The 11,217-nt window shown below is 34.2% G+C and overlaps 1 protein-coding gene across 2 annotated transcripts in view; it reads left to right on the top strand.

Annotated features, from left to right (window-relative positions):
• The window catches only part of LOC109834355 (geranylgeranyl transferase type-2 subunit beta 1-like), a 15,371-nt gene continuing 4,380 nt past the window's right edge, over positions 227 to 11,217 (top strand). The window contains exons 1-9 of one of the 2 annotated variants that reach the window (XM_020402362.1): positions 227 to 379; positions 433 to 586; positions 694 to 800; positions 2,703 to 2,797; positions 3,470 to 3,583; positions 3,685 to 3,833; positions 5,634 to 5,767; positions 5,859 to 5,957; positions 6,066 to 6,141. In XM_020402362.1, the coding sequence (XP_020257951.1) occupies positions 326 to 379; positions 433 to 586; positions 694 to 800; positions 2,703 to 2,797; positions 3,470 to 3,583; positions 3,685 to 3,833; positions 5,634 to 5,767; positions 5,859 to 5,957; positions 6,066 to 6,141 (982 nt within the window). In that variant the 5' untranslated portion in view covers positions 227 to 325. Of the gene's footprint in view, positions 380 to 432; positions 587 to 693; positions 811 to 2,702; positions 2,798 to 3,469; positions 3,584 to 3,684; positions 3,834 to 5,633; positions 5,768 to 5,858; positions 5,958 to 6,065; positions 6,142 to 11,217 lie in introns of both variants that reach the window. The other variant, XM_020402363.1, reaches the window with a different exon arrangement.

Here is an 11,217-nt window from a genome sequence, read left to right as displayed (position 1 = left end):
TCTAAACCATTGATGTCGATGTCGTTCAAAATAAATTGATTAATTTTTGCATTCCATTGTCAATAAACTACAGTCCAAACTTTTCTTTTTCCCGTAAAAATGAAATTAGCATGAAATTTTCGGTTTCAGGAACCAGACCCGAACATGTGGTCAGAGTCAGACCCGACCCGTTGGAGAGCCTTTCGCTTAACCCCCGTAAGAAGTTCACTATTCTGCGTTCCTACTGTTCTCTCTTCTTCCCCCAAATAAATTTCTCCAAAAATATTAAAAACCCAAATATATATATATTTTCCGCGAGCTCTTCTTCTCTTCGATCGATCAAAGCATGGACGAACTAGAATCAGATAAACACGTGAAGTACATCCTCTCAATCGAAAAGGTTTTGCCTCGTTCTTTCTTAAATGCTTTTCTATATTTTGTTAATTGAAACAGAAAAAGGATGATGTCGAAGCTCTACTAATGGAGCACTTAAGGATAAACGGAGCTTATTGGGGTTTAACGACTTTGGACATTCTCCACAAGATCTCGGCAGTTGATCCTGAGGAGGTGATCTCATGGGTGATGAAGTGTTATCATGAAGATTGTGGTAAAATTTTGATGCATACCCTATTTTAAAGACTTCATTTTTAAGGGTTTGAAGAGGTTAATTAGTGTTTTTGGCTGTGATTTGTTATGTGGGTAAAACTTTTGCAGGTGGCTTTGGTGGGAATATTGGGCACGATCCTCACCTTTTGTACACGCTTAGTGCTGTTCAGATTTTAGCTCTTTTTGATCGGATTGATGTTTTGGATGCTGAAAAGGTTTCAATTTGTATCCTTGTTTGGTAGATTTTTGCTATTGTTGTAATCATATTTGAATTTAGATTGGCATACAAGTATTCAGTCATACAGTGTTGATCGATATTGCACTATGAGTTGACTGTGTGGTTGAAGCTTAGATTTAGATATATATGCATCTATTTATATGCAACTATTTAGAGTTAAGATATTATCCATAGTTTAGGAAAATTTCAGCTAGGATCCTGATTAAATGTTGGGAAGAGTTATGCTTTTCTGGATTTTGTATTTGCTAGATAGTTTTACTTGTTTATGAAATGGCCAATCCAAATTTTAGTCTCTTTTCAAGATGACTTTATGTTTCACTACTGAGAATTTTTTTTATTAGGCTTAAATTTGTCTGTGTAGAAATATTTAGAAGATTGCACAATTTGTCAAACCAGTTCAAATACAATTCAAACTTTGCTGTTGGCAAAGGGAACTGAGCTTCCACTAATTATTTTTTTGTGAGGAACATGTTAGATGATCTAAACAATTGAAAGTCATCTTTGTATTATATAAAAAACAAATCATCTTTGAACTAATATCAGCATAAAAGTATTCATTCATAAAATGTTGATTGATGTTGTGATTTCAGTTGACTATGTGGTTGAAATTGAGAAAAATGAGTTTAGACTTACATCTATATGCATCTCTTTGGAGTTGAGTTGTTATCCGCAGTTTAGGAAATATTTTAACTAGGATCTTATTGTCTTTTGAGAAGAGTTATGCTTTTCTGGCTTTCGTTGTTTGCTAGATACGTTTAGTTGCCCTATTGATGGAGATAATCTAAATCGTAGCTCCTTTTCTAAAAAAGATTTGATGTTTCATACTTAGAAATTTTTTAATGGGAGTTAGATTGGTCTATATTGGAAGATTATACGGGGTTTCAACTAGTTTCAGTACATTTAAGATGTTACTGGTTGTGCTGCGACTAACTATTTTTCCGGAGGAACTTGTTACATGATATGAGCAATTCCAACTATTTTTGTAGCGGAAAGAGAGCGTATTACTGATTTACTTCTGATGAACAGTAAGAAACCTCTGGCATATGCTTCTGAATTCTTCTCTAAATCTGGAGTTTCAAGCGAATTTGGAGTTTAAAACACTAGTTCTCCTTTGCACGCGATGTGTGTATGACACAATCTACACAAACACTTTTGTGTAATAAAAGTTAGTCGTTAAATCCCTAATAGTGACACTTACAAAGAGGTAATATATGAATTATTGTAAAATTTTTGAATAACTAAACATTACAAAACATTGGTGACATTTTCGTACACAAGTGAAAAGGATTTCTTCATTTCTAGGTTTTGGTAGTAATAATTATGAACTAAAGGCCCTTTGGTTGAACAATGGGCTCATCTAGAGTAGATTAGCAGAAAAATCACAGAAAGAATGTGCTTTGGACTAAATTACTTTTATTATTGGCAAAGAAAAGGTACATTAATCTCTCATGATTTTTTATTAGCAACCTAACAATTTAAAACTCAAAAAATGCAAACAAGAAGATACTTAAACTTAATAAAGGCAATTAATTAAATTCATAGGGAAAATGTGACAGGGCTTGAAAAAAAAACCATGAAATTCTTAGCCTTGGTCTCATCCATGCATGCCTTTGTTGAGGGTATTCGCTGCGGCCTTTGCCGAGGATGTTTGCCGTGGCCTTTGTTGAGGACGTTCGCCGTGAGGTCACAACATTCTTGTACTTTGTCGAGTTTTTGCATGTCACGTCCGTAAAAAGATTGTAGAAGGTGGTTTTAATTTATTTATCTTTCCACTCAAATGTAATAAGGATAGCTATAAGATGGGAGATATAAATGGACAATATTAATTAATTTCCTGATCTTTATAATGAACATAATCGGAACTCCATAACAAATGCAGGCACCTAAAGGGACTTGTCTCAATGTGGTCTTGAAATTTGTTCAAGAGGATGCGATATTTTTCAACGTACTGCAATTAGCCAAACGAAAATCAAGGTAAGTCATAATAAAAAATCAAACAAAGTGTTAATGTGGTGAGAAAATTATCATTCAGTGTTCATTGTACACCCTCTTCCCTGAATTTGAATACCACCTTACCGGCACTGCATCAACCCAACACCTATCATATATTAGTGACTTACCTAGAAACTCCATAGGTATTCATCTTCCATTTCTATGTAAGGTCTTGTTTGATTTTTTACTTTCTATATTGTTATTTGGCTCCTGCATTTCATTCTCACAGAGGAGGGTCTCATGAGTGAATAAGCGTGTTATTCAATAGGGGAATCAGAATTTCGGAGCAGACAATCCTCATTCAAATCTCTGAAGCAGTTAGTAGAAGTTGCAATGAGGGGGAAGTTTTGAACTGGTGGATAATTTGTTTGAGGTTTTTTGGATTTCCAAATTTTTCCTTTGGATTAGTTTCATTCTACTATAAATTGTTGAGGACATTTATTAAATACTTGAATTTGTGACTCACGTAGTTTTTTGGTGTCCAAAAGGTTGGCTTTTGATGAAAGTTGTTTCTGGTCTTTAAAATGACTGGATAGACTTTATTCTTTAAAAAATTGTTATTCTAAATTTGTAAGCAACTGCTTGACTAGACGAGAGGGGCCTTCCATGGGGAACTTCCCATTACCAATTCAACTCCTTCACCTCTGAGTGCAGATTCATTATCAGTTCCTTTCTTTTGTTATTCTTAATTCATGAGCTAGATGTTGCTGGTCTTCAAAATGAAGATGGATCTTTCTCTGGGGATATGTGGGGTGAAATTGACACGAGGTATGTTCTATTTTCTGTCCTAATGGCTTTTAATTTTGAGTAGAGTACATGTTGTGGAATTTTAAGTGTCCAAGGGTTTACTCTCAGTTCTTTATTTGTAGGTTCTCTTACTGTGCAATTTGTTGCCTTTCGATATTACACTGTCTCAATAAGATAAATGTGGAAAAGGCTGTGAATTATATTGTGAGCTGCAAAAATTTAGATGGTGGATTTGGGTGTACACCTGGAGGAGAATCTCATGCTGGACAAAGTATGCTCTTGCGGTCACAAAGCAGTTATTATATATTGTTATAGTTGACATTCATGCTTGTATATTACCAATGTTTAGCTCTTAACTTATCAATGGACATTTCTTATTCAAACTATTCATGAAGTTACTAGTCCACTTCACATTAGGAAATGTTCTTGCCTTAATGGACGACATACAGCTTGTGATCTAAGTTTCTATTCATCGTCAGTTCTACTCCCACTACTGTTTGCTTCCATCAAACCTGTAGATTACTGTGACTAGCTTTGATAATAAGCCTATTTGATTTGAATCGCTGTTTTATATTCAAAAGAGGATTATGTATTAGTTCATGAACTTTTGCATTGTTATTCCCTAAATCCACAAATTTTTAGCCTCCTAACCATGCAAGCTTCAAAGTTATATTAGTCTAGAACCTAGACTTTGTGGCTTAGTAAATTTAAATTCTAATTCTTGCTGTAATTGGGTTGTAACTTGTAAATAATATATTGTTTCTATTTAAAGGTAACGGCTCAGTAACAGTATAAATTTAATACTGGTTTAAGATTGTTTAGTAGATTTACAATAAAGTCATGTTACCATTTGGAAGTTTGAATATATTATTACTCTACAACAGATAAGGACCCTATATCGGATTTTAAACTATATCTACAGATGGATAAGGAGATCCATCATTTATATAATTTTTGTTGCAATAGTCATTAATTATCAGAGTTGTTAGTGTCATATTCAGTCTTCAACCAAATCTGCATAATTTTTGGGCATAATCTCAGTCTTTTACCGTGTTTTTGGCACAGTTTAGGTAGTAACGCAAAGTATATGGTACCTAGTAATCAGCCTAATGCTGCACTAGAGATGTTGAAGAGTTGAATTCAGGTCAAGCTTGAAACTTTGTCACGTAAATGTTGCTTACAATTCTATATTTTCTTTTTGTGATCATGACACAAAGCTCAAGAAAATATTATGCGCGCCCAAAAAATGCTTGTAGTCCGTCTCTGCAACTATTGTAAATAATGCTTCAGTAGTTGCGAAGAACTATGTACCATTTGTAATTTTCTAGAATTTTAGCTGTTTTAAAAAATAGTTAGTTAAATAAGAATGCGGGATGTAAATGGTTGTTTGCTGTGACAGATTAATCGGAAATTCATTTTTAGTAAATAAAATTTTAAAAATTGTGACATTAATCTGTTTTGGAAAAAATATATTAAATAAATCCGTGCATTGCGCGGGTCTGGAACTAGTTATATATTGTTATAGTTGACATTCATGCTTGTATGTTACCAATTTTTAGCTCTTAACTTCTTAGTGGTCATTTCTTATACAAACTATTCATGAAGTTACTAGCCCACTTCGCATTAGGAAATGCTCTTCCCTTAATGGAGGACATACAGCTTGTGGTCTAAGATCCTATTCATCATCAGTTCTACTCCCACTACTGTTTGCTTCCATCAAATGTGTGAAAATGTAGAAATAAGTTTTTTTTAATTTTTTTATTGCTCAGATTCAATTTCAAAGGTGTGTTTTCCCGGGTTCTTGCTGAGCATTTGGTGAATGCGGCGTGTTTTTCTTTTAACGGATTCTGTCATTTTCTTCTAGAATGCCAATCTCTGTGACTTTTACTTGCATATAAATTGTAATTTAAATAACTTCGAGGTGATTGTTCAGAGAATTAACAAATCTAAGTTATAGTTATAAAGATAGTATGATAAGATTATTAGTTTCCTTTGCTTCTAGCATCTACTATTTTGCTCAAATATTAAAAGTTACTGTTCCCTTTCTTCTAACTTAAAGCTACAACTGCAGTCTTCTGTTGTATTGGTGCCCTTGCGATAACGGGATCGCTGCATCATGTAGACAGAGACCTTCTTGGTTGGTGGCTATGTGAGCGTCAATGTAAAAATGGAGGACTAAATGGGCGTCCTGAGAAAGATGCAGATGTATGATACCAAACTATGATCTGTCTTTGAAATTAGACTCAAACATGTTTTTCTCTTCTTGCGCGTTAAATAGTCAAATCAATCATTGTAGGTCTGTTATTCGTGGTGGGTACTTTCAAGCCTAATTATGATTGATCGAGTGCATTGGATTGATAAGGATAAGCTTACAAGATTCATCTTAAACTGCCAGGTCAGCATTCTCTGAGTTAATACCCACCCATTTTGGTAGCATGGAATGATTTTGATCTGAAACGCTGGGCTTTATTTGGTTATATGCCTTTTTTGTTTGAATGTGCAGGATAAAGAGAATGGAGGTATTTCAGATAAGCCCAATTATGCTGTTGATGTTTTTCATACCTACTTTGGTGTAGCAGGTGTGAATAAAATCTATCATGTTATTTTATGTTTTTTCATATCAAAGGAGAAGGTTTTTTTTCCCTTTATTACTAGTTTTTTCATGTGCATCGCAAGGGAATTAGTATAACAGTATTATTGTACTCATATTGTGTTAGTATTAAGATTTGAAGAGTAACTATTAAAAAAAAAAATCTCTTCAAGATCAGTTTTGCATGTGGCAATCTTACTTTGCAACTGTATTTCGTCAAGTAAGGTTGTATTACAATGTTGGTATTTTTCCATCAGAATATATTAAATAAATAAATAATGACAACAGTTGAAAGTTTTTACATTAATTTTAGATTAAGAACGTATATGATAGAAGATAGAATTTAATTGGAAAATTGAATATAATACCCAATAGCGGGGAAGGTGAAGAGTTATATAGCTAATTATTTCATGAGAAAAGATTATAACATAAAGTATTAATTAACATAAGTATTAATTTCATGATAAAGATCATTCCCATTGCTTTTTTAATGGCGGTTTGGCAAGTGTAAGGTTGCAATATTGGTATATTCATAAGAATATGGTAAATGAATAATCAATGTCAGAGAAATTGGAAGCTTTATATTAATTTTAGATAAAGAAGTATGTTTTAGGAAAAGGTTGAATTAGAAAAATGAAAATAATACGTAATGGCAGGGTAGGTGAAGAGTTATATACCTAATTATCTCATGAGAAAAGATTATAACGTAAATATTAATTAACATAAAGTATTAATTTGATGAAAAATATTATAATATCATGAAAAAAGATCATAACATGAAGTATCAGTTTCATGAATAAGATTATAACATTAAGCATAATGCATTGTGGAAAAGATTATGTATGAATCATATTACAGAGTATATTGTATTCAAGTTCTGTTAGTTGTTAGCCATCTGTATCTAAATTCCTATTAGCTTGGCGTTATATTAGTTTTTAGCCATTAGTATTTTAATTCTATTAGTATATGCATTAAAGTATATGTTGTAAATGAGTGAATTAATTCCATGGAAGTTAAAATTTTAAAGCCCTAAGAATTTGCCCAGTGCATTTACAGCTTTACTTAGTATATAGTACTGGTTGTTTCCCATGTGATGTACGGGACTTAGTATTACAATATTGATGCACACATATTTTTGTAATATTATTATTTGTGTGAGACACTAAAGAAAGATATTAAGCCTGAATTAAATAAAGAAGAGGAATAAAAGAGAAAAGATGAAGAAAAAAAAATGCACATATGTAACTTATCAGCAAGAGAGAAAGAGGATTGCTAAACAATAAGGATTCACATAAATTTAATATACTGACCAAGTATTGTCAAAAACAATCATGGTACATTGACGCATTAGAAAATTACAATCAGTGTCATTGTCAAGCAAGTGTAAAGTACATGGTCATTTCTGAGCGATCTCTCGATCTATAGAGAATTTCCAAGGTGAATGAAACATAGAATTTCAGCGGCTAAGAATCTTTAACAATATATTAAAACAAACCCCCTAGAAGTCACATGACACAATTTCAGAGAGTTGGCTTGTCTCGTTTGTTTTGGTTGATCCATTTTATGAGAATATATTTGGAATACCCTAAGATATGATGTATAAATATACTCCCCAAAATGAGTTCATAAAGCTATAAATTTATTCTCTAACATCATCATGCATCAAAGAACACAATACAATAAAATAGAGAAGATAAAATAAAATACAAGTTTGAGCTTTCCAAAGCCAAATTAGTTCTACTTCTGGGTTAAAATTAGTCTAATATTGACGTTGATATTTACATTCAGATAGGAGTACCTTCGATTAACAAAATACTAGCATGATAGATAGGTTTCATAAGATTTTTCATATAAAATGGCGTAAAAGGGACTAAGTACCTAATAATAATCGAAAAACAAACTTTATTTATACTAATGAAATAAAGTGCAAACTATATTGGAAAGGGAAATAAATGAGGCTTTGGAAAGAACCTGAGAGTCCTAAAAAACTTGCATACTTGTTGGAGGCTAATTTGTTGAAGCACCAACTTTTGAAAGCAAACTTAAACTAAAAGAGTGTCCTTATAGCAATTTGAGAAGGAGGCGCTAGGGAACAGTTTTCCCTTTTTTGATGGTTTTCGGCCCTCTGTTAAAACGAAAGGGAGTGGATTTTGTAGGTTTGATCCTATGCCTCTAGGATTGCGCCACATGTTGCTCATCTATTAGAGAGCAGACCACATTGCTCACCATACGTCCTTCTTTTGCACACGTACGTGAGAGAATGGGGGGAATGAATATCTCTCCGTCCACTGAAGAATGCGAGAGGTGGGACTTTGGGTCGTCCAAGAATCTGGATGCATGCCACCAAGGATGTCACTGATGTGTCTGGGAATCGTATGTACAAAAGCACAGAAGTCACAGAGGCTCCCCCCTCGCGGCCCCCCCCGCCCCCCCCCCCCCCGACGGCGCCGTCCCCCCCCCCCCCCCCCTGACCTACCCTGGAACGAGCCAATACCGATGTTGCCCAATCTACTCCTAATTAGGGATGTTCATCGCGCATCGTGAAGAGATGGTGAGGGCCTCATTAGCTAGGGATAACGGTGAGGAGATGATAGTCAACAATGATGAAGATGAGGCAAAGAGGGCCTTATTGGTTGAAGATGATGACAAAGAGGCGATAAGGGCCTCAGTGGCGGCGGTCTTCGATGGCGACGAGCTTGAGGGAGCTTGCCTGTTGCTTCAGTCTTCGATGACGACGAGCTCGAGGGAGCTCGCTGTTGGCTTCAATCTTTGATGGTAACGAGCTCGAGAGAGCTCATGGTTCGCTTGGATCGTTTGACGTGAGCGTTGAGGCAGATTGATTAATGTCAACTGTGATTTGATGAGCATTGATGATGGCGATGAGTTCGAGCAATGACAGTACATCGATGGCGAGCATTGAGAGACTCGATTGACATCGGCAACGGGGATAGTTTGATGAGCCCGTCATGTGAGGCTCGTCCTTTGACAATGTCGCTAGCGAAGGTTTGAAGCATTGATAAGCTACAACGATGACAATAATATGTCGATGAACTCGTTGTGCGGAGTTTGTCACTCGGCGATGTTGATAAGGGTCCATGGCGTTGATAGGGTTATGACGAGCCTTGTAATAGGGGAGGGTGATGATGAGCCTTGTAACAGGCGAGGGCAACGATGATGGTAGTGTTTGAATAATTGTGACGATGATGACATTTTCTGAATGATACATTCGAAAGAAATGACGAGTCCTATAACAGGCGAGGGTAATGACGATGATAGTGTTTGAATAACTGTGACGATGATAGCATTATCTGAACGATACATTCACAGGTCAGTAGCTTTGATGAATAAACTACAAGAAAATATATAATGCTATATATACTATACTTCATATACATTGACAGCATAATAGTTTTTTCACACATCTACATGGTTGTTAATATTTCATATAATAATTAGTAGTTTTTTCTCACCCCCTTCATTGAGGATATTCATTGTGTTCTTTTCCAATATGTTGCACTATTAATCTTCTTTATAGTTAATTAATAATTTTTCTACCATGATTCAAGAAATTCAATGCAAACTACAACTATTTTTTTTCAAATAAAATATATGGTAATCATCACTCTTGAAAATCAGGGGTCACTTCTTTGCTTTAGCCTTGAATTTATTTGGTTTTGTAACATTTGGCAATGGAGTTGACATTGAAAGAATGATGGGAAAATGATAAAGAGCAGGTGGCCATTAGTTCGTCGTCGAAGCATTCTGCTAAAGAGCAGAGATGGAGGAGCAAAATCAATGACAAATGAGTTTTTTGTTGTTTCATCAATCTTCCATTGTTCAGTGAGCATGAAAATGAAATTTTATTTCATGCCTAATTTATCTTTAGTTTTTTTATTAGTTTTGGTTAAATAGAACTTCAGTTCCTACGAGTTCACAAACTGGAAGAAGTAAAAAAAAAAACTAAAAATGAGTCAGGGACAAAATGAAAATTTCATTTTTCATGCTCATTGAACAATTGGAACTTGATGAAACTACAAAAAGAACTAGCATGTTATTGATTTTGCTCCTCTTCCTCTGTAGGTAGCAGAATGTTTTAGCCGCAGAGTCATGGCCTTGTACTGTTTTGCCTTTCCCATCAATTCTCAATGTCAACTCTATTATCAAAATTGACAAAATCAAGTAAACCTAAATTTTACAGCCAATGGGTTAAAAGCAAATGAGCAACCCCCGATTTTCAAGAGTGATGATTGCCATGTATTGCATTTGGAAGAAAAATAGCTCTAGTTTGCATTGAATATTTGAATCGTGATGAGGAAAAAATATTAATTAAACATAAAGAAGATTCTATTGGAAGATAATGAATTGAATACCTTGAATGAATGAGGTGAGAAAACAATTGCTAATTATTATATTAAAGATTATAGTGAACTCTCTAAGTTATGCCTTGTAGCTTCTTGTTCTGTTTCTGTATATTGTTATTGATTTTTAGTTTCTAGATTCAAATTAAAGTCCTTAAAACATTACCCAAATTGGTGATTTGTTTTCACGGAGTATTGAGGTTTAACTTTTCAATTTGTCTTTAAAAAGCGTAATTTATTTAAGAGCTTTGCTTCATTGCACTTAATATTATTTTATATTTCTACTTAGAGGGTAATATAAGAAAACTGAAAAAAATTCATCTTATCTTAGTTGTTCGCTTTTCTGTCGCACCAACTAATACACTTCCCCAGCCATTACATTGATTATTTATTCATTCCCATGTAAGGGTACAAAATTCATTTCATAAGGATGCGATCTAGATGTTGAACAAAGTGATGTTAGTACCTAGGAAGTAGACGATGAAAGTGAAAGTTACCATGACTGAAAATGATAAAAACTAAGATTATGATATAAAGATTAAATAGAATAATTCTTATTGTCTATGATAATGAGTTCATATGATGCCACGAGGTAGGTTTAATGTAACCACTAATCTATTAAGCAATCATTTAAGGAAGATGGTTGATGAAAATTGAGTGCATTTTTTAGATGTTGAAATTATATTAATCACTAAAATTGCCGTTAG

Source organism: Asparagus officinalis, chromosome 3 (assembly GCF_001876935.1).
Source record: "Asparagus officinalis chromosome 3, Aspof.V1, whole genome shotgun sequence".
In the NCBI taxonomy this organism is placed as follows: domain Eukaryota; kingdom Viridiplantae; phylum Streptophyta; class Magnoliopsida; order Asparagales; family Asparagaceae; genus Asparagus; species Asparagus officinalis.
Note: the sequence above shows the minus strand (reverse complement) of the source record. Positions and strands in the feature narration are given on the sequence as shown.